At 43.1% G+C, this 22,993-nt stretch overlaps 3 protein-coding genes across 4 annotated transcripts in view; all 3 read left to right on the top strand.

Moving 5' to 3' along the window:
* LOC135114793 (uncharacterized) overlaps nucleotides 1-4,251 on the top strand; it is a 30,617-nt gene extending 26,366 nt beyond the window's left edge. Inside the window, exon 3 of one of the 2 annotated variants that reach the window (XR_010275676.1) lies at nucleotides 4,045-4,096. Coding sequence is in view for 1 of the 2 variants with exons in the window: in XM_064030875.1 (XP_063886945.1) it covers nucleotides 4,045-4,082 (38 nt within the window). In the remaining variant the exon portion in view is untranslated. Of the gene's footprint in view, nucleotides 1-4,044 lie in introns of both variants that reach the window. The other variant, XM_064030875.1, reaches the window with a different exon arrangement.
* Nucleotides 4,252-5,295: 1,044 nt separating this feature from the next.
* Nucleotides 5,296-11,145, top strand: LOC135114794 (protein tipE-like). The gene is made up of 2 exons (XM_064030876.1): nucleotides 5,296-6,119; nucleotides 7,230-11,145. The coding sequence occupies exons 1-2, from the start codon at nucleotides 5,296-5,298 to the stop codon at nucleotides 7,237-7,239; spliced, it is 834 nt and encodes a 277-aa protein (XP_063886946.1). The 3' UTR covers nucleotides 7,240-11,145.
* A 632-nt stretch (nucleotides 11,146-11,777) lies between these two features.
* LOC135114789 (nucleolar protein 6-like) lies at nucleotides 11,778-22,897 on the top strand. Its single transcript, XM_064030870.1, has 22 exons — nucleotides 11,778-11,917; nucleotides 12,839-12,991; nucleotides 13,193-13,324; nucleotides 13,448-13,564; nucleotides 13,694-13,876; nucleotides 14,062-14,220; nucleotides 14,477-14,618; nucleotides 15,359-15,534; nucleotides 16,963-17,083; nucleotides 17,577-17,734; nucleotides 18,232-18,353; nucleotides 18,533-18,806; nucleotides 19,105-19,373; nucleotides 19,547-19,724; nucleotides 19,882-19,960; nucleotides 20,211-20,362; nucleotides 20,584-20,747; nucleotides 20,871-21,121; nucleotides 21,231-21,490; nucleotides 21,601-21,795; nucleotides 21,979-22,080; nucleotides 22,374-22,897. The coding sequence occupies exons 1-22, from the start codon at nucleotides 11,891-11,893 to the stop codon at nucleotides 22,506-22,508; spliced, it is 3,549 nt and encodes a 1,182-aa protein (XP_063886940.1). The 5' UTR covers nucleotides 11,778-11,890; the 3' UTR covers nucleotides 22,509-22,897.
* The last annotated feature ends 96 nt before the right edge of the window (nucleotides 22,898-22,993 follow it).

The following is a 22,993-nucleotide window of genomic DNA, read 5'->3' as shown; positions in this document are numbered from 1 at the left end:
GTTAATTAAGTCATTTTGCTCATCGGGAACACTCCAGAGAGAGAGAGAGAGAGAGAGAGAGAGAGAGAGAGAGAGAGAGACTACTACGATTGTTACTAATACGAAAATTACCACTAAAACATGTGTGTGTGTGTGTGTGTGTGTGTGTGTGTGTGTGTGTGTGTTACCAGCAAGGTCATTCTGAAAAGATAAGTCGAGTCTGTCCGTCTGCTCGTCCCTCTGTCCGTCTGTCCGTAACTTTCAGCCAGACAAGTTTCCAGCAGTTGCGATTTTGAGTTTTAAGCAATTGTGTGCGTCGTCAGCGTGCGGTGGACCAGGTAACCTCGGCAGCGACGCCTCAGGTGGTGCCGAGTGACGTGATGGAGTGTGCTGAAGTGTGCTGACTGCCAAACACTGCCTTGATCCGTGCCCATGACAGCGCCATCCTCTTCGGGGACGTGGAAATAAACAACCTTCTATTTTCTTTTCGTGTGTGTGTGTGTGTGTGTGTGTGTGTGTGTGTGTGTGTGTGTGTGTTGCAGTCCCTCCCAAGCCGCCACACCCTGAGGCATCATCACCCCCCTCCGCCTGGACTCACTCAGCTCGCTGCACAATCAATACCAAACTTAAGGTCCATGAGACGCCAGCCCGCCGCCCGCCGCCGCTGCGGAGAACGCCGCTCATGACCCCGTAACCAAGCGGCGGACACAACACCCGTGACCGCGGCAAACAAAACACGTTCACATCCTTTACAACGCCACATGAACGCCACAATATTGATCTATACTGCTACATCCCATCGCGTTCTCCTGTTCTTGTCGTTCAGTGTTCTGCGGCGCCTCCCCCACCTTCGTGTTCCGCTGTGGGGGGGAGAGAGCATGGTGTTCGTCTGGCAGCGAGGCACAGTGCCGCAGTAAGACCAGCAGCGGCGGCGGCGGCGGCACCATGCTCTGTCATTGATTTTCCCCCTCTGTTGAGTCTAAAGGTTTACTTACTTCCACCGATAGCAAAGACGATAAACTCTAGCCTATTAACAGTATCATTATCACCATCATCATCATTATCATCATTACAGTTCCCTCATCCACCACGCCCATGCCACACGCCCTCCATCTCCTCCTCCTCCTCCTCCTCTTCCTCCCATTTCTCCTTCACCACCACCACCTCCTCCTGTCCCTTATCCCTCTCCCTTCCCGTGCACTGCCTCGTCTGTTCTCATGTTAAGTATATCTCTCATACTCTCTCTCTCTCTCTCTCTCTCTCTCTCTCTCTCTCTCTCTCTCTCTCTCTCTCTCTCTCTCTCTCTCTCTCTCTCTCTCTCTCTCGTAGTCCTGTGCTTCATAACGAGTCGTAACAAGGAAAAGCTCCCCCGTGGCAGGTCGCGGAAGGAGGTCAGCTGAGTCATGGCCATCGATCAAATAAATGCGGAAGGAAGAGATTTTTCCTCGTTGTCCGTCTCATTTCTCTCATTACGAACCGAGACTTGCTAGAATTTCTACTGGACTTTTATAATAGTTTACCAGCTTCGAAGTAACGTTCATTTCACAGCGTAGATATCTAAGCCTACGAAACAGGAAGGGTTTTTTTTTCACTCTCATTTCTTTCATTACGAGCCAAAACTTTCTAAAATTTTCACTAAACCTCAAAGTAACGTTCACTGTACAGGTTATCTATGTAAACAAAGCAGGGTTCGAATCCATGAAAACCCATTTCATTATCTATGTAACTTTTAGCATGTTCTGTTGAGAACCAATGGGAAATTTTCAAGAGTATTTTCTTGATATTGTAAATTTAAGAAAGACTGCATCGCTAAATGAACAAAAACAAAAACAAAAAAATTGAAAACCCAACGTTGTGGTTCATAACTGGCACAAGTGAAAAACCAGTGGGATTTTCAAGGACAATGTAAGTTTAACAAAGATTCCGTACCATCAAAAAGATGAATGAACACTCATGAAAACCTAATCTCTGTGGCCTTAACAAGCAGCCCTGGCGAGAGAACAAAGCCAAAATTCAACTTCAGATCGAGAAACATTGGAAAGTATTCACTGAAGCATTTGACACATTTTATCATCCCTTAAACAAATAAGCCATAAACAAAGGTAATTTCAGAAGTGCAGAGGGTTCATCTGAAGCTAAGAACTTTTTGGCCAGCAGCGGAAATGTACACAGTAATTATTATGTACTAAGATTAGCTAATATCTGCCAAAGGTAATCAGTAAGGAAGGAACAAAGCGATAACCTCTCACAGCAGCTGATGTACCCAGCTGACCTCCTCTTGACCGAAGCTTTCCCGCCTCGACTCCGCTTTTTATTGGCCTGGGTTTGCGTTGGCTTAGTAGAGGCTTGGCTTGCCGCACCGCACGCATGCAGGCAGCACTCGGCTTTGTATTCTAGTGTTGCTGGTAGTGCTAGTCTCCGTGTTAACTATTACCTTCAGTTCAGGCCGGTAGTCAGGCTGCGGAAGTGTGATGACTGTCTTGGCTGTTGTTGCTGTTAATGAGAGGTGCTGGTGTTCTGTTAGTTGTCAGTCTTAAGGTGTATTGTATTGGCCGTGAGTTGCAGGGACCGTATTCTCAAACACTCTACAGTCTTATCTCAAAGTTTACCAAGCTCTAGTGAAAGTCATCATGGCTCTCAGGGGTGTTTTCATGATCCTGGTGACAGCTGAACAACTTTAAACCATTAGCAAGAAAAACACCCACGGAAACCTGACTGATCATCCCCGTGGCCTTTCAAAGTTGCAGCCTTAATGAGTGTTTCAAAATACGAACCCTGGGTGGATAACGAACACATGAGTAACCTAGATATTGCAGAGTAGGCAGCGAAGTATAGCACTGTGTAGGGTTTTCATCAATCTCCCTTCTCTGTTACAAGGCAAATGAATGTGGCCAGTTTGATACGTAGCAGGATGACCTTGAGTACTGTCCCCGCGCACTGTGTTATGTGACTAGACGTGTTACCTTACGATGAGCGATAGTATGTTGAGTAGAGTGTGTGTGTTGTAGTAATGTAACCAAACTGCCTTTCCCTGGAATGTTCTGTTTGATGTAAGGTTAACTGTGCTTTTTGATGTGGGTGTTCCTTCCGTGCAGAAGTTTAGGGTGAGACTATTAATCTTGTTGAGTTAATAAGAGCGAGGACGAGTTACAAACGCCCCAGCACTGCCATATGCTAGGACCATATTCTGAGTCATTTCTGCGCCGCATCTCCACTACTTTCACAAGGCTCTAGTTGAAGCTACACGGGTTTTTGAGGGTGTTTCAGCGGTTTTATTGACAGATTTACAAGATTTATACGTTATTAACAGGAGAAACACTCTCGAGATCCCGGCTAATCATCTCTATGGCCTTTGAAAATAGTCGTGGTGAGAGAGCAAAGCGTTTCTTAATCCGGGTTATGGAGCTGGGGTGCCGTGGTATGCTGAGATCAAGGAAGGACTGAAACTCTGTCCCTGAGGTTTCTTATTCTTTAGTTACCTTTATGTGTGTGTGTGTGTGTGTGTGTGTGTGTGTGTGTGTGTGTGTGTGTGTGTGTGTGTTTAATCTAGTTGTGTTAATATTACAAAAGTGCTTCTGTCACTGAATTTTGCGACAGGTGTGATGTCAATTCAGGTTAGGTCCTCTTAAGTCAGCGATGTTTCTTATCCTTTAGTACCGTGTGTGTGTGTGTGTGTGTTTCCTGGTGTTGTAGCTGTGTTAATGTTACAAAGGTGCTTCTCTCATTGGATTTTATGGCAGGTGTAATGCAGTACAGTGTTACACAGGTTAGTTCCCGTGCTGGATGCTCCTGGAGTGTTTGTCTTGGTAAGCTGTGTGTGTCTGTGTGTTCACCACGGTGTATGTTCAGGGGTTGGATAAGGGTTAGTTGTCACACTGCATTAGCGGGACACACTCAGGAGTTGTGTTGAAGTGTTTTGTTCATTTGCTTTGTTTGTCTCAGTGATCCAGTTGTCATGCTGGACAGGTGATTGGCGTGTTGTGGAGAAGTGAATGTGTGTGTGTGTGTGTGTGTTCTGTTTACGTGTACCACTCCTGTTAATATGTTCCTTTATCTCTTTTCCAGTCAATAAAGAACCAGTGCAGTTTGACGAACTGTTGTGACGGTGCACACGATCAAGTGACTACACGCTCATCCCCAACCAGTGAGCACCCACACCCTCGCCCCTCTCAGTACTCACGATCAAAGTATTCCAATAGCATAGAGTCATTCGCTGAGTCCACAAAGCTTCCTCTCGCTGCACAGACTCTTCTCCAGTGTACGCACCTCGTCTAGAGTTAATCGCTCATTTCTCCGCAACACAAAAAAGGGAAAAAAAGTTAGATTTTTGGCCGCTCGGCGACAATAACTTCATAACTTCTTTCGCTGCTTGACCAAACCTTGCCGGGGCGCGAACTCCACCCACGGCAACCTTCAGACAACGATAGCATCACTGGACACAAACTTTGTAATCAACACAACCTATTGAAGCATACATAGGCGTAGGCGTCAACTCGACCTCAGCTGCCGTACCGTAGCGTTGCCCCAGTAGACGCGCCGCCACCACGCAGGACTTGGGGGCAGCGGTAGCCAGGCAGCGAGTCCCAAGTGTAGCCAAGACCCTCATGATAAAAGACACAGCTTGGACCTTAGTAACAGACGTACCGTACTAGACCCACCACATTAGTCCCAGCCGCTGGAGTGCTGTCGCGCGAGGCAGAGGCTGCATGGCGCTTGTAGCGGAGGAGTGCGCGTCCTAGCTACCTGTCCTGGCGATACGCTAACGGTTGATGCAAGGGTTGGTCTGGTGACTCCTCCCCGCAGCCTAGCACGCACACAAGCATCACGTATACTCAAGCAAAACATTATATCGATACTGACTTTAGCGGTTGTTTCCAGCTTGAAATTCTACTGTAAATATATACATATATTTTAAAAGTGCCTAGTCCTGTTGTTATTTAGCGTGTAGCTCAGATTTAAATTGTACAAGCTATAAAATTCTAAGTCAATGTGTGGATGAGAACTCGTGTGATACCTAAGATAAACAAGTCACAAATCACAGATGTACATAGTTCACAAAGTATTTTTCTTTCACTGTGCTCATCCGTCTGTTGTCATGAACTCGGTGGAACTTTCTAATTGGTGAGCCACGTTTAGTTTCGATCCTGCGCCAGTCTTAGCCGACAGTCCCTGCAGCTCCGCCTCCTCCAGGTGCTTCTGCTGAAGATACTCCATCTCCACCCACACACTTGCCTTCCACTCTCACCTTACCGTCCACTTCCCTGTACTTTTCATTGTCTTGACTGCATCGAGCTTGATAGTTAATACAAAACCAAAATGGAACCTCCTCCAGAGAAGGAAGAAAGCTTTCTGAGTCAGTTGAAGTACTACACCACCCTCACGCTCGGCACCACGGCCTGCGTCTCTTCCTTCGTGTTCATGTTCATGATCCCGTGGGTGCTCGATCCTTCCATCTCGACTCTCATGGCGAACTTCGATCCTGACCCTGTAGTGTGCAAGACCGTCCGCTCGGACCACGAGATGGGCACCAAGAACTGCACGTGGTCGTCCTGCAAGCACGGCTGCACCAGGGACATCTTCGAGTGTGACCAGATCTACGTCAACTATATGCTGGTGCCCATGGCTGACTTCGAGGGCCAGGACATTGACGACGACGACGAGCTGTGGGTGGGGCGCGGCCTGCCCATCTTCATCAACATCAAGGCGTGCGGCTACCCCCCCGCCACCAACTGCACCGTCTTCAGCTACAACTACGCGCCCGAGGGATCCATCTTCCCCTGCTACTACTCCCGCGCCGACCCAGACCTGGTCATCACCAACTACGACTGGAACAAGGAGGTGCAGTACATCATCATGGCGCTGCTCATCCCCAACATGCTTTGCGGCATCTCCCTGGGCGTCGTCAGTTACTGGTGGTACCCGGGCTGCCAAAAGCGGCGCTGCCAGTACCAGCTGCCCCCGGACCAGGAGGACGCCTCGTGCAATATGGAGAACGAGGACGACGACGACGACGACCTGGATGAGGAGGACTGCGAGGCCGGGAGGGACCTGAGCAGGGAGGACAACGAGATGATGGACAAGAAGAACAGGAGCCACGAGGAAGAGAAGGACCGCGACACCTCCATCAACATGCCGGAAGAGTAAGCCTTTCTAACGCCTCTGTTCACGCCATTACAGGAACCACACATTCAGACACTTCCCCGCTTGACCTCCGCTACTTCCAACGGGCCCTAGTGAAAGTTATTGGGGTTTTCAAGAGTGTTTTGATCATCTAGTGATGGTTTATACAATGCTGCATCACCAGTGAGGAAAGGAACACCCGTGAAAACCTGACTAACCATCACTGTGGCCTTGGAAAATAGTCTTGGGATCATATCCTGAAACACTTCTGCCCCGCACCTCCACTACATTCAGAAGGCTCTATTTGAAGTTACACGGGTTTTCAAGGGTGTCTTTTTATGGTTTCAGTGACAGATGAACAGGAGAAAGAGTCTTGAGAACTCGGCTAGTCATCTATGTGGCCTTTGAAAATAGTTGTGGTAAGAGAGCAAAGCGTTTCAAATGATGAGAGGCCAGAGTGCCTAGGAATGTGGGATTAGGTAACATGCAGGACTCGAAGGGAGGAATGACTGACTTGCCACTGAGGAATAAGTTCTAGCTGTCTTCTTACATTACATTCTCTGATCACCTTGCATGTAGTTACTAAAGAGTGAATTTATGGATCCGGATTTTTAAAGTGCATAATCGAGCCCTGGTTTACAAAAGGTTAATGAATAGAAACACCTGCCACTTGCCCTTAAGATTATTATTCTTTATGCTAAGTCTCTGTTCAGCATTTCAGTGACTCAGCAGCGACAAGGAGACAATGTAAGGATGATTAATGTGTGTTGGTGTTTGTATTTACTGATTCATTGACTTGTTTTCATGTCAGTGTACCGTAACTCAATTTTCAGGACTCGCTTTTGTGTGTGTGTGTGTGTGTGCGTGTTTCTTTTTTTTTCTGATTCATTTCATAGTTGATGTTGGTATCTATTGATTATTAGTTTGCTTTGTATAGAAATTGATGTGTTTACTTTCACGTATTCTTTATTGACTCTCTCTCTCTCTCTCTCTCTCTCTCTCTCTCTCTCTCTCTCTCTCTCTCTCTCTCTCTCTCTCTCTCTCTCTCTCTCTCTCAGACGCATTGATATCATGTTTCAACACACTGCACCTCCCTGACTCGTGTTTGTGTTCTTCTGCGCCTCCTGCAGGAAGGTGTGACTACTGGACGGCGGGGCTCTTGGTCAGGAGGGAGGGTGAGCAAGGCGCGGTAGCCGGACAGTCACCACCATCACCACCACCGCCGTCGCCGCCGCCGCCACATCCCAGCTCCCTAAACGGCGTGTTTACTTCGCCTTGCTCCACCATCAGGCAATGCAGCTCGCTCTTCCTGTCGTTCTCAAGAAGCTCCCGTTTAGTAACATCTCTTCAGCATCCATTCAAGGAAATACGAACACATCAAGCCTTTTTTTATTATTTTTCAGCCGTCAGCACCGTCTGTTTCTTCCCCCGTGTCGTTATCTTCATTCGGGGAAACTGTCTCGTGATTAGCGCTGACTGCCGCTACGTGTGTCCTGTCGGTGATCAGTGACGACAGCGGCCGCTAGATGGCAGCTCAGTGTTGTGTTTGATGAAAGCTCCTGTTGTTTCAATATATTATACTCGTTACATATATGATACATTATAACATCTACTAGTTCTTGTTCTGTACACACATATTCGAATACTTCACCAAACCAAGCACCTCTTCTGCTGGTGACCGTGACACTTCGTTAATTCCTTCATCACTGGTCTAGTCATAGTTGATGATCCAGTAACATCCCACACACCCACTGTATTGACCGCCCTCAGTCTCACGTCCTCTGATCTGCTAAGAATCTGTCAGGTTTTGTAAGGAGATTGTCAGCGGATAGAAGGACTTTAGACCGGACGCGAAACACAATGGAAGTGAGTCTGTGTTACTACATAGATGTCATGGCTACGACCTCACACTTCGCTACCTGTTATGTTAGTCTACGTCACTGCCGCTCTCCAGCCATAGAATGTAAACAAGACTGATTCTCACGAGTAAAGGGTGACACCGAGACAGAAATAGAAACATCCAATCACTATTTCATAATCGCACGAGACACAATCACATGTTAGCCTTGTAATCGCCACCATTTTTCCCTCTGGCCTCGAGTCCCACGTTACCAGGGAACACAACAGGAGTTCGCACCTATTGCTGAATCTTTTACAATCAATCAGTCAGTCAGTCAGTCGCTCGGAGTCCCGCGTCCCCACCTCCTGACGACTCAGATGCATGTGGCAGTAGACTTTGGAAACCTTCAGTATTTGTTAGATAGACGAGTGTGGCCAGAAGTTGCTGAACAGTATTCACTCCTATAGCTCTGTTATGTTAGCTCCCTACTGTCCGTCAGCTTGTGGCCGCCTCACTATACATATGTTTCGTGGCACCAGAGGATTTCATAGCATATATCGAAGCGCTATTGTTTCCCCCTCTTGGTCTCGACTCAAGCGGGAAAATTATAACACTAGGAATTACTTTTGATTTGATAATGTAACTGGTTATATTTCTAGAAGCAAGTATAAGCCGAGTCTATGCAGCTGTAAGGGTTAGACATCACATCAACTGCTCTCGCTTGACCCTCATGTATATAGGACACAGGAACCGAGTATAACACTGTCCTCCTCCAGCAGGCACGTCACGGCACACACGCCTCTCGGGTTCCCACTCACACCACTCTGCTTGTATTTAGTGACCACTTGTAGATAAGGGAGTCCAAGGGCGCCTTCCCTCCGTCAAGGGCCACAGGGTCTGCTCAGTTGCTTGATATAACGCGGCTTTAAAGGATGGGAAAGCTCTGTTTACGCCCCAATCAAGTCACTCGCTTCACCGCCCGCGTGGACTCAAGTACCCAGATAAGCACGACCCCGTAGAGGACTTGGTCAGGAGACTGTGTAAGGTGTAGCTCTTCATTTTCCTGATTTTTCGTTTTCTGACTTTTCTGTGATGCTGCACGAACTCCCTCTCAGCAGACGAGGCAGTGTGGCGGGGTGCTTTGCTGTGGACTCGTGGCTGTGTTGTGAGGCACGCGAGCGACTGCATCACCTCACGCCTCCTCAACACAATCCTAGTGATCTGATGCACGAGGCGGGGCTCTCGATCGTGTGTAAGTTAAGGTGACCTTGGTAAACCGTGTGCAACTCCACAAGCATCAGAAAGGAGAGCTGTTGTAAGAAGAATAATGTGGATTCTGCCGCATCCTGGTCCACGTGCTACTGCAGGAATCGGAAGGCACCGCGTCACGACCAGTTGAAGACGATGGTTTGCGTCACGTCACTTCGAATCGACTACAGGCATTCATTATTGTTGAAAAATTGTGTTGTAATTTTCGTGATGACTTGCTTAGGTATATAAAGGTACAAAATCTCTACACAATTGAAGGATGTAATGGAAAATCACTCTAGGGAAACTATTGTATTGTTTGAGTGGTTCAGAGTTGTGTCACCGGAGTCGTGGTTCCCAGCGGGGTCTTGTCCCCACCCCTCCCCTCCGTCTGGCACACACTCATCTGTCACCTGTCAGCAGGATTGGTCCTGCAAACCTTATAGAAACTATTCCTTCCACCTACTCATGTCACACGTCATGCAGTGTTGTTTGCCTTTAAAATTACGTGCAAGTGAAAGCCTCAGACACGTTCAGCTCTCTCTCTCTCTCTCTCTCTCTCTCTCTCTCTCTCTCTCTCTCTCTCTCTCTCTCTCTCTCTCTCTCTCTCTCTCTCTCTCTCTCTCTCTCTCTCTCTCTCTCTCTCTCTCTCTCTCTCTCTCTCTCTCTCTCTCTCTCTCTCTCTCTTCCAAAGACTGGCTTTGGCTTTGCCTAAACAAGTCCCGCCACGGAGCCCCGCCAGGGAACCACTCTACCAGAGGCTCGTGACGCATCGCGGGGCGCCGCCCTCCACATCTGGTTCTTAATAGCCACAAAACGAAGTATTTTGCACTACTGATTTACACAATATTATATTCTACTCTTAGGCCATTATTGATTTCGTAATTTAACATGTATATTTATTCTTTTGAAAAGATATATATATATATATATATATATATATATATATATATATATATATATATATATATATATATATATATATATATATATATATATATATATACACACACACACACACACACTATACACACACACACACACACACAAACACACATGAAGGGAAGGGCACAAATTCTGTGTGAAGGTGGTGGCGATACAGAAGGGCAAGCAGGCCGCGGCCCCGTGCCCCGGGACACGCCCACTGCCGGGTGCCATCACATTGGCTGCGCCCCGCCGGGTGCTCGGCGGCTGGCGGGGCGGGGCGCTGTCCGGGATGTGGAAGCGCGGAGCGCGGAGTCAGGCTTTGGTGTCTGGTTTGTTGTTTTGTAAATTTATATAACTCATCTCCCGGTCTGGCTTGAGATCCCAAACTGGCCCCTGTTTTGTGAGAGCAGTAACACTCTTCACTCTTCACCACACAGCCACCGGCGGTTGGTTTGTCAAGTTTGTGCTTTCAGCAGACTAGTGCTGTGGTCCCTTACATTCACTGTATTCAACAACGCTCACAGCTGTCTGAACATAACATATTATATACATGATACATTTTTGGAGGCGTGCATGTCCGCAGTATACACGATAACGCTATGGTGAACTATCCTGCAGATAATGTTGTTAAGGCCCATCCTGTAATCCAATATTGACAAGAAGCAAACAGTATATCTTTACCTGGTGCTATCATTTCCGTGAGGACTGACACCAAATTTATGAACTGTTGTTGTAAATCGGAACAATTTGTTGTACATTGAACATGTGTTACAGGTTTTATCTGTCCAGTGTTTACACATTATCACATATTCTTCTAATGTATATCATTGATGCATTGCATTCTACTTATCAGATTTCCCTCAAAGATAGATTATATGATATATTATAGCCGCCAGGATGTGTTGTTTTGTTTTTGACGATTTCAATATATTATATATTTATTACTTACTTATTTCAAATACATCTGCACAATATTTGTGCTTGTTAATGCTTGAATTTCTACACAAAGTTTGCAATAAATATTGCTCAAAGTATTGTATGATTTATCCATTGAAGCTGCACTCCAGAGGGAATGTACCTGAGTGGCATATGATGAGGGGACATACGAGCTGCCGTGCATGCAGACCGGTAGGTAATGTTACCATGACGAGGTTGGGGTAGATCAGTACATCAGATCACAACATTCATTCTCATTTTTTTTTTTTTTTTTTTCACAATGGATGAAACTAGCCCAAAAAAGGTGAGTCAGAGGCGGACAGAAAGCACCTGTTTATGAAATGCGAATAATGTTATTGCAAGTCGTATATCATGCTAGACGGGAAGACATATTTACAAATGATATATAGATTACCTGAAAAAAAACATTGTCAAACACTTATAATTATCGTAATGAATGCAAACATGATTTCTTACTGTCTCTGAATGAACGAGAATACAAAAACATCTCAAATTCTTGACGTAACTATTTTGCTATCCCGTAAAAAAAATAATCTGAAGAAAGCAATGAATACAGTTTTTATTATCATGCAAACAAACTAGAAATCTAAATTCATTAAATGTAAAGATGACTTTATAATAGCATGTAAGGAGCTGGGTATACTGAGAAGAAAATATCATGAGAGAAACAATGGGAAATAATGGTGATATTATGAATCGTGCGGCTGGCAGCGGGTCGTATACTTGCTGCCGGACCACGTGGGAAACGTAAACAAACTGGACTCGTGTGACGCTGCATTGTGTTAAGCTTCCTGTGTTTTCTCCCGTATCTCCTCCCCCATGAAACACAAAGCTGGAATTGACGAGGTAAGCATGGTGTGTTCTACCAAGGGTAGACCAGTGATGAGAGCTGATAATATGATGGATCCCGAGCATTTATTGTAGCCAGGCAGGCAGTGATGATATGTGAGTTTTGACAGATAGGAATGTTTAGGGAGAACACTCGTATTGCTGTCTGGTAGAAACTGGAAGGATAAGTAGGTGTTGGTACCCCTGCCTCACGCCTCTTCATGTTACATTACTTTCGTTCATATCTTAGTTTACCTTGATACTTGCATCCTCGGTAAATCTTATCAGCAGCGGCTCCTTATGTATTCTATTGCCGCCCCTCTCCAGGACAAGCAAGCTTGGGGACTTTGTAGGAAAGCAGGGTTTTAGGGTGAAGAAGGCCAAATTTGGAAAACCCCAAAAGTCTAAGGAGAAAAACACACTTTGTGGAAATTCCCAAAAAATATCCGTCCCCCTATACTCCCCGCTACGCTATCGTAAGCTTTTGAAGTCACTAACTTTGTAAATTAGGGGGAGACTCCAGCCTCTAATTTTCGATGATCATTTCTGACTCTGGGGAGTGGCACCACAGTGCATCTTTTTTTTCTTTTTATTTTGTTGCTCTTGGCCAGTGCCCCTTTTACATAAAAAAAAAAAAATGCATGTGTAATAAGCTTTATCTTCAAAACACCTACGTTTGTCATCACAATAGACAAATATTAATAGTGTATGGATAGGCAGACCAACAGCTCATTATTAAGACTAATCACCATTCATTAACCTTTCCTGGAATTAATTACTAGATGAAGTTGTGAACACTCAGTATGTGAACATTTAAATCCAAGTATGACCAATGTAGAACAAGGAAGAAGCACCCGTTTATGATCCAGTGTCTCTTGCCTCTTTTACTCTTCACCTGATAAACATCTCACCCTCACCACTCAACTCCACATTCTGCAGGTCATGGATAAGGATTATGAAAGTGAAGATGCCGGCTTTGATGATGATGAGGAGGAGGAGGATGTAGATGAAGAAGAGGATGATGATAATGATGACATTGATGAGGAACAGGATGAACAAAATAAAAACAACAAGCGAACTCAGCAGGAGCAGGTAAAAGAATATAATTTAAATGTTACTCAGCAGTTATCCTCAAATAGTATGATGTAGAAATAATGTCCACAAATTAAACCAAGTAATTGTCTAGTGAACCATGTGAACAGATTTTAGATGATCATAATACGTACATTGTTATTTGATTCACTAATTCTTTTCCACAATCTTCTGTACATATCTTAACCTTTTTCTTTTCAGGGAGGAAAACACACCAAACATGGGAAAGTTAAGGACAGTCACACCAACTTGTACAAACCACCAACAATGGATGAGTTGAACATGCTCAGAGAAACCCAGATGTTGTACCATTCCAATCTCTTCCGCATGCAGGTAAGATGAAGTACCTCTGTCACTTGGCTACACTACCTGGCTGTATAGAACTAACCAAAATTATATACATGTGGTTGTAAAGTTTCCAGTGCTGTATGTTGATGGATCGTTTTTCTTAATTAGATGGAGGAACTGCTTGCTGAAGTGAGTGTGAAGGAGAAACGTCGCCAGCAGTTTTCACAGTGGCTTACAAAGTTGTCAGCTCACCTCACCTCCTTACCTGAGTTTAGTCCAATTGAGGTAAGACAATAAATGACTTCAGGAAACTTTATGATCCTGAATTTTTAATACTGAACAATATGTACATATATATTTTTCATGTATACATATGACAGGCTGGCTTTATGTAATATCTTATTTTCTGAACAGTTAAATGATAACCACAAGTTGGCCAGGAAGGGCATTCATGATCCTCTGCTGGAGACAATGCCAAAGATCACTGGAAACATCACCTTTGCTGCTCCAACAAAGATAGAAGTGGTTGGCTCCTTTGCATCTGGCACTGTCACCACTGTGAATCCCACCATTGATGTCATGATGATTCTTCCAAGGGTAAGGGACCATTACTGATCATCATCATCACCATCAGTATCAGTTACAAGTCCCCTTCAGCTTTATGTACAAAACACAGCACTTTGCCAGTCTTTCAAGTTTTGCATTGTTATAGTCTTTTCAGCCTAATCTCACAGCCTTGTGCAGCATGGTGGTGCTAACTTGTGTGTGTTATTTTGGAGCAGAAGTGTGTTAATGCGTCTGACTGGCGGAATGGAAGGTGGCTGGCAAAGCGTATTCGATACTTGTCATGGGTTGCCAAGAGCCTGCTAGACAAGACAGATATTGTCCAGAAACAGTGCTGGACAACACACTTAGGGGTGCCTTGTCGACCCGTCTTACAAGTAAGTATTTGATATGTCTGTGTATTATATGATAATTAAGAACTAATACTAATGTTTATATTTTGTGATGGGCAATTTCAAGATCTAAAGGTTGAACACAGCTTTTTGTTTTCACCTTACTTGTGTAATGTTTGCTGATGAGAGACAAAATAAACCAAGAATGCAAGGTGAAGTTTGATGTTATGAGAAGATGAAGTTGTTAGCATTTTTCTCATAAATCTACATCAAGTAAAGCTAAGTCTTCATCCTCACATAGATCACACCTTCTGGAGACTTTGGGAAGAAATGGAAAGTGAATTTGTACCCTGTACCAGACCAGGAGAGCTTCAAATTAACAAAATTTTCACCTGAACGGAGTAATCTGGAGCCCAGCTGGTTCTTTCCTGGAGATACTGGAGGTACATTGCCATTCATGATTTGTCTTTTTGTAATATAGATTGTCCCATTCCACCATGGGCCAACAGGGCTAAGAGTGTGGAAGATGTGTGTGTGAGTGTGTGGGGCCTTGTCTAGGCCACCCCTTGTGAGATTACCAGCCTGGTATATGGATAGATAGAATATAGAATGAAATACCATGTGGGTTTCTGTATTGCATTTGTCTGTCTGATCTGCATTGTTTATTTATTGTTGAGTAGAATTATCAAATTAACCTGTGGATGCAAAGCAGCTACAATGTAAGAAGACTGAAAGTGATAGATTGTGTTAAGCATTACATGTCTGAGATGAGGTTAAGTGTGTAAAGGAATAGTAGCAAGATTTGCCAAAGAGTTCAAATACCAGTATAGATGCAAGATAGATAGAAAAGATAAACCTTTTCTCTATAATAACAGAGATAGAAAAGATAAACATTTCCTCTATAATAACAGAAACAGCACAATAGAAGTTGGTTTAACTCATTCACTGCTATTTGATACATTTGCCCCTGATCACTAACCATTCTATAACATTTCTTCTCATTCTACAGCTAGAAAGTGCAAAATCTACTCTTTTTCATCCCTTTCTTTCTTCCAAGTGTTTATAAAGATTTCATACCTTGCTTTTAGTGGTATAGTTTGTTGCATGTTGCTGTGAATGTGCCAAGGTATTCAAATACTACCACTCACCATAACTTTCCATTACTTCCTTTACTAATTTCCAGCAAAGTACTCAGGTGATGAACAACCCTCAACACCTCACTACAACTGGGCCTGTGCTGTTGATGTGGCAATGCAGCAGCAGCAGCAGCTCATCATGGATTGCTTGGGTAACAAAAGAAACCTTACTCAAGGGATACAACTCATCAAAATATGGCTATCACAGAGAGACTTAGACAAGGTTAGTGCTTAGTTTTCTACCCCAAAAAAATCAGGTACAAGCTAAGATACAATACATAATGCTAATATTTTTGTCTTGCTGTTTTATTTTTCACTGTTTTTATCTTCCAAGGAATACGATTTGTTAGCAGAGTGTGTGGTGCCTTGTCTGAGCCACCCCATGTGTGATTGCTGACCTGTTATATAGATAGATAGATCACAGCAGAATCCATCCTTGGCACTGATTCAATTTGTAGTTTATTCAGGGTTTTATGTTGTTTGTGGTAGACGGTCACTGTTCTTCCCCTAAATCTATTAACAGTGGTGTTCCTCATGGTCTTGTCCTGTCACCCACTCTCTTCTTATTATTCATCAATGACCTTCTAAACCAAACTTCTTGTCCTATCCACTTCTATGCTGACAATACCACCCTGCACTTTTCCACGTCTTTTCATAGATGTCCAACCATTCAGGAAGTAAACATTTCACGCAGGGAAGCCACAGAACGCTTGACTTCTGATCTTTCTAAAATTTCTGATTAGGGCAGAGCAAACTTGGTATTGTTCAGTGCCTCAAAAACTCAATTCTTCCTTATATCAACTCAACACAACTTTCCAGACAGCTATCCCCTCTTCTTCAGTGACACTCAACTGTCCCCCTCTTCTACACTGAACATTCTCGGTCTGTCCTTTACTTATAATCTGAACTGGAAACTTCATATCTCATCTCTAGCTAAAACAGCTTCTATGAAATTAGGCATTCTGAGACATTTCCACCAATTTTTCTCATCCCTCCAGCTGCTAACTCTGTACAGGGGCCTTATCCGTTCATGTATGGAGTATGCTTCACATGTTGGGGGATTCCACTCATACCGGTCTTCCAGACAGGGTGGAATCAAAAGCTTTTTGTTTCATCAGCTCCTCTCCTCTAACTGACTGTCTTCAGCCTCTCTCTCATCACTGCAATGTTGCATCTCTAGCTGTCTTTTACCACTATTTTCATGCTAACTGCTCTTCTGATCTTGCTAACTGCATGCCTCCCCTCCTCCCACAGCCTCGCTGCACAAGACTTTCTTCTTTCTCTCAACCACTATTCTGTCCACCTCTCTAATGCAAGAGTTAACCAGTATTCTCAATCATTCATCCCTTTCTCTGGTAAACTCTGGAACTCCCTGCCTGCTTCTGTATTTCCACCTTCCTATGACTTGAATTCCTTCAAGAGGGAGGTTTCAAGACACTTATCCTTCAGTTTTTTACTACCACTTTGGACCCTTTTCTGGGACTGGCATCTCAGTGGGCTTTGATTTTTTTTATTGGATTTTGTTTCCCTTGACCAGTGTCCCTCCTATATTTAAAAAAAAAATGTTTCTTGAAGTTAAAATACACCTTTTATATTGTTCTGCTTACCACAAATATGTGTGAACCATTCTTATTTATTTATCTTCATGCAGGGAATAGGCAGCTTTTCTGGTCACATGGTCACCCTGTTTGTGATTCACCTCCTGCAGTCCCACAAGATCAACTCTCAGATGTCGCCCTATCAGGTGTTTCGAAATGCAGTGCTTAACATCGGTGAGTTGAGTCTGTCATGTACTCTGCACCAAGATTGCATACTATTACAGATTATGTAATTGAAGAGCAAGGTGTACTTAGAAAGGAGAGAGATGTGTGGATGAGATTTGCATTTTGAGGATGATACCAGAAGACTTATAGTAAAGCAAAGTGGACATCTTTGGCCAGTATCTCTGATTAGTTCTACCAAGAGACAAATCTAGCCAGTGAAATCTTGGAGAGCAACAGAAAATGCTACATGACATACCAACTTTCTGTGAACTCCCTACTTGCTCCTGTATTTCTTCTTCCTGTGACACGAACTCTTTCAAGGTCTCAAGACATTTAACCTCCTGTTTTCAATAATCCTTTGGGCTTTTTCTTTGGGACTGGCATCATCATTAGGCCTTCTTTTCTCTCCTTTATGTTGCTCTAGGCCAGTGTCCCTATGTAAAAAAAATACGTAACCCTTGATTAGCCCTGCCTGATAAACACTAAAGCAACTCACTGGCAGGGTCTGTTGACTGGACGGTGAAGGGAATCAACATGTGCCCCACGCAGGACAAGACTCCCTCACTGGACACATTTCACCAGCTGTATGAGGTGGTGTTTGTTGATCCCTCAGGCCTCCTCAACTTGGCAGCTATGATGATCACTGCAGATTTCCAGAGGGTAAGTAAAGTTCTTGGTGCGTGATGATAAGTATTGGTAAGTGAATCAGAGACAGCTTAAATGAAAGTGCAAAGACAGAGCAGTGGTTATTATTTTGAAAATATGGTAAAGAAAACTTAGCCATTCAACTCCTTAAGGGAAAATAAGGATGTTAGATGTAATGATGGTGATGATAAAGAAAAGTTAATGAAAAGATTCCTTCAAAAGACATGCATAAATTATGTGACTAATGATATAATAGGTAATGCCCCAGAAATCACATTCCTACACCAGTTTCCCATCATGAACACAAAAAATCTATTCTCTCATTACCAGTATAGTTTAAGTATAGTAAAGTTTTCCTTGGAGATTCCATAAAGTTAGGGATGGCAGGCATCATACATATCAATCACTTTTCTTTGAGTTTTTGTGAAATTGGCTTGATTCTCAGCTGTCATGTTGTATAGGAAAGGACTCACTGAGTACAAAGTAATGCCCTGTGATTCCCTGCCCCACAGATCCAATATGAGAGTCAGCTGGCAATAGCTTTCCTGAATTCCTCTGCTGCTGACAGTTTTGAGTCTCTCTTCATCAAAAAAGTTGAGATGTTCCAGATGAGTGACCAGTTTCTGTGTGTTAGGTATGTATTCTGTATGTCTAAGAATTATTGTGTACCAAATAGTGATTACTGTTATAGTCATGGTCAGAAATTAAGTTATATGTACTCCCTTTCTCTGTATGTATTTAGTTTTTCATCCATCTGAAGTCTTTTGATCTGAATAGTGAAGATCAGCACATGATTTCCTTTGCTTTAACAAGATTGAAGAAGAAAGAAGGGATTAAGGCACTCAGCATGAAGAAGAGCAACCACCTGCAGCACACCCTGGACTGGCTGGGTGATGCTAGGCGGGTGCTGTGGTCCTGCATGCTGGCCGTGCTCAGTGAAGGGCTCACAGAAAGAAAGACTCTCATTGCACCAAGAAGAGAGACTTCATGTGTATGGCAGGTGGACCACCCTCCACCTCAACATTCCTGGTCACTAGAGTTAGGACTTGTTCTTGACCCGGCCTCAGCCTGGGCACTGCTCACCAAGGTTTGTGGATTGGCATTAGACCAGATTGTGATATTATTGAGGACACTTATTCTCTGTAGGTTTGCTACTCAACAATGTGCTTTGATGGATAATTTTTTTTATTTATCTATTTATTTATTTATTTATTTTATTAATTTATTTTTTATTTATTTTTATTTTTATCTATTTATTCATTATTATTTATTTTATTTATTCTATTTATTTTATTTATTTATTTATTTATTTATTTATTTATTTTATTTATTTATTTATTTATTTATTTTTTTTTTTTTTTTTTTTTTTTTCTTTTTTTTTCCAGGGACCCTCAGCAGAATCTCCTGAAGCTGAACATTTCAAGCTGTTTTGGGGTGAGCAGTGTTCCCTGAGAAGGTTCCAGGATGGCAGCTTCCATGAGGCTGTTCTCTGGGGTGCCCCTAGTCTGTCGCAGGCACAGCGCCGCCTCATTCCTGAAAAAATCTGTAAAGATGTTTTGTATCGCCACTGTGGAATCCATGAAGAAAATGTTACATACATTGCCAAACAGATGGAGATGATTCTACATTGGCCAGAATATAAAATGGCATTTGAGTAAGTTGTATTTTATACTACAGAACATTATCTAATACTGCAGTATTGGATTGACTTCCCATGAAATAAAAATGCACTTGTTTATGCCACTGAAAATATTTCGTGCACCAAACTGATCTTGCAACTGGAGAAATGGTCTGGTCACTTGAGTCATTCCTTTCTCTGTCTTGCAGGTATGCGACTGGAGAAGAGGCCACACAGCAGGCCATACAGGCTTTTGATTCCCTGTCAAGAAAGTTGCGTTCACTCGACCTTCCTCTGAAAATCACTGCGGTGCAGCCAAAGTCAGATGTCAACAGGCATTCCAGGGTCTTCCCACCTCTGGCAGTAGCAATGCCCACCTCAGGACAGGTGAGGCTCTTCCCTGATCCATTTAGTACTGCGTTTTAGGAATGTTGATATAGAATGGACCTGCTGCTCATATAACACCATGCTTGTCTTCTTGAAAACTATGATGTTTCTGCTTTCTGCTTTGAGGTATTTTTGTTTTTATTTATTCTTTCTTCAGGCAGTTGAAGTGGCTGGAGATCATCTGCTGTTTTCTGGACATGAGGGACCAAGTGCAGTGTTCAAATATGCCATGGAAGGTACAGATTTCATTTTTTTAACCATTGCATGAGGTAAAGGCATTGTAATCTGTCAACAATGGATCACCAAGACATTTGTTCAGTATTTCATTAATACAATTAATATATAAAGACTTCTGCTTAGAGGAAATTGTACAGATTCTAGTTTATATATTGATGTAATACCATACAATGTATAGCTGATTTTTTTTTAAGTCTTGTGGCATACTCAATAAGTTAGCTGTAGACTATCTCAGACTTTTTTTTTCAGTAATTATCTTCTTGGAAATAAGTGGAAAGTGGCCTGATGACTTGGATGCAATTCAGGCCATAAAAGCTGAGTTCCACTCCAAGATGTGTGACTTGCTTTCAAAGGACAACATCACAGCCATCGTATTCCCTGGCTTCTTGCAGATTCTCTGGGTAAGAGATGCAGTGATTTCATTGCTACTCGTTGTGATTGCTAGGTACAAGAGGTGGAGTTCATGCAGAGTTAAAGACCTGTAAAGTGGACAGAATCTGCTCTGAGGACAGCCATTACAATTGCATAGTGTTGTTGAATGTGAAAGGAGGGATTGATCAACATAGCAAAGAGATGGATTACAAGATGGAAAGACAAAATTGTCTTCATTGTTCTCCCACAGATGGGCTATTTTTTCCGAGTACAAGTCTGCTATTTACGAGAGATCTACCTGCAACGCCTGGTGGAGACTCCTGAAGGGGACTGGAAGGAGCAGGAGACAGCAGCTGCAACACAACTAGAACTGGAGATAGAAACACTACCCCGATTAACAACAGCATTGGCAAGGTTAGCCGTATGAGCAGTGTTTATCATTGGACTCATTTTGTTTTATTCTTGTAAGTTTTCCTTTGGTGGCAAGGTTTCTAGTTAGGCAACAGCCCCAGCATTTATTTTATTTTCATTTTCCAGCATTCAAGCAGATCACCCAAGTTTCAGTGGAGGTGTGCGTCTCTGCAAACGATGGGCAGCAGCACAGCTTCTGATACCTCACATTCCCTCCATCGCTGTGGAACTCCTGGTGGCCTATTTGTACTTGAATCCAGCCCCTTATTCCCCTCCTCACACACCCCATGCAGCCTTCTTCAGGTTCCTCAAGCTGCTGGAACGGACAGACTGGAAGACTACTCCCATCCTTGTGAATTTAAATGAGGAGTTTTCAGGTATAAGATTATAGTTGTGTGTACAGCATTTTATGACTAATTGTATTTGATGTCAATAGAGAGTTCTTACATCAGTATGGTTCTTTAATCAATATTAATTTTCTTTCAGTTGAGGATGTGACAGAACTCAGTCGCCGTTTCACATCCCAGCGGGCAACTCTGCCAGACTTGTTCTTGGTGACTCCCTATGATCTCCATCCAGTGGCGAGGTCAGACATTGTGGGTGCTCTGGACCGGCGGTACAAGCACGCCTCCCTATGGACCAAGGGATCAGCATCACTGCAAATTTTGTACCGCAGTAAGCAGCTGGCTGAAGCTGCACTCAACTTTTTGAACAAGAATTTGTTGAGCAGCCACATGGATATAAAGGTAACTCTCAGAAAGTTGTTTTTATAAAAATACTGAAGACTTGTCATATTGTGATTGATATTGCACCTTCATCAGTACATGCATGTGGTAACTTGGCACTCTCCTTCCAGACAGTCTTCCGCCCAAATTTCAGTGACTTTGATGTCACCATTGAACTAAATACCAGTGAATTGAGTCGGCGTTTTGAAACCCTAGACTGGAAGCCAAAAAAATCTTTTAAACTTAAGCAGTACGAGAAAAAATCAGGGGAAGTGATGCCCATTGTGATGTTTGATGTTGCACAGATGTATCTCCAGGAACTACAGGTAATTGTTATTATAAACCAACTGAAAAATTAGTTGTTGCTTGGTTGCCTTGTGTCGACATTGTTTTGCCATGAACAATTCAGTGAACATAGAAATAGGAAAAGGTTGAGTAAATGACAATTGACTGGTCTTCTCAGTCTGTTCCTTCCACTATCTCTCATTTAATGTCATCACTTGTTGCAGAATGCTTTTGGCTACCTGGCACTCTTCTTCTATGATGAGCACGGCGGAGAGTCCATCGGTGTGGTGTGGAAGCCTCATGCTCTTCAGATGCAGGAGCTGAAGGTACTTAAGATTGTTTCAAATAATGTAATCTTGAATAGATGAATGTTGAAAGTAAATTATCAGGTCCAGAAATGTATGGCCTTTGTCTGTCTTAATTTTACTGATAAAAGCTGGAAAATAAGCTCTTCCAGAACATTCTCATCCATCCTTGAAGTACCAGTCTCTCTCTCACTCTCTCTGTCTTTCTTTCTCTACTCTCCTCTGCTCCAGTAATCATGCTTGCCATATACATAAATGAAACTGTCAGCTACAAGAACTAAATTTCACAGGAATAATGAACACCTTCTCTCCAGATTGGTGGCATGGAGGGGCATCGGCTGGTTGGGGTGAAGGAAGTCAAACAAGTACCCAATTTAGAAGCAATCTTGGAGGACTTTAAGGTTCTTGGTGCTGGCCTTGTTCATGAAGTTCAAGTGAAAAACACCTGAGTGACACAGTAATTGCTGGTATATAAATTGTATGAACCAGTTTTGTAAAGTTTTATGTATGTATTCACTGATTAATTTATTCCCTTTAGTATATTCTGTTTCCAGTATACCAGTAAGTATGGTGCAGTGTATATTAAGGAGAATTTCTGCTATAGATGCACCATCACAACCCAGAAAAATGTATAGTAATATGACTCAGTAGATGGAATCAAGGCACTGATGATAGTGATGAGTACACAATCAGAAGATGAGTGCTCTACATTGCAGCTCAGGTTCAGTACAAACACAACAGTTTTATGTGTGTATTCGTTAATTTATTCCCTTTAGCATATTTTGTTTTCAATATGCCATTAAGTATGGTGCAATGTATATTACCCCTCTGACTACAATTTGGTGCATCTTTCCTTTCACATCCTTACTTGTTCTATACCCACCTTTAGTCTTTAAAATGGGTAGAAATTGCAACTTTTTTTTTTTTTTTTTTA

This window comes from Scylla paramamosain, chromosome 28, assembly GCF_035594125.1.
Source record: "Scylla paramamosain isolate STU-SP2022 chromosome 28, ASM3559412v1, whole genome shotgun sequence".
NCBI lineage: Eukaryota > Metazoa > Arthropoda > Malacostraca > Decapoda > Portunidae > Scylla > Scylla paramamosain.
The sequence above is the reverse complement of the archived record's forward strand: the minus strand, read 5'-3'. Positions and strand labels throughout refer to the sequence as shown.

Bases quoted from the DNA above. Each gene is read 5' to 3' on its own strand.
- LOC135114789 (XM_064030870.1), top strand. From the start codon at position 11,891: ATGAAACACAAAGCTGGAATTGACGAG. The intron at 12,992-13,192 runs GTAAAAGAATAT...TTTTCTTTTCAG, and splicing joins AGCGAACTCAGCAGGAGCAG to GGAGGAAAACACACCAAACA. The intron at 13,877-14,061 runs GTAAGGGACCAT...ATTTTGGAGCAG, and splicing joins TCATGATGATTCTTCCAAGG to AAGTGTGTTAATGCGTCTGA.
- LOC135114794 (XM_064030876.1), top strand. From the start codon at position 5,296: ATGGAACCTCCTCCAGAGAAGGAAGAAAGCTTTCTGAGTCAGTTGAAG.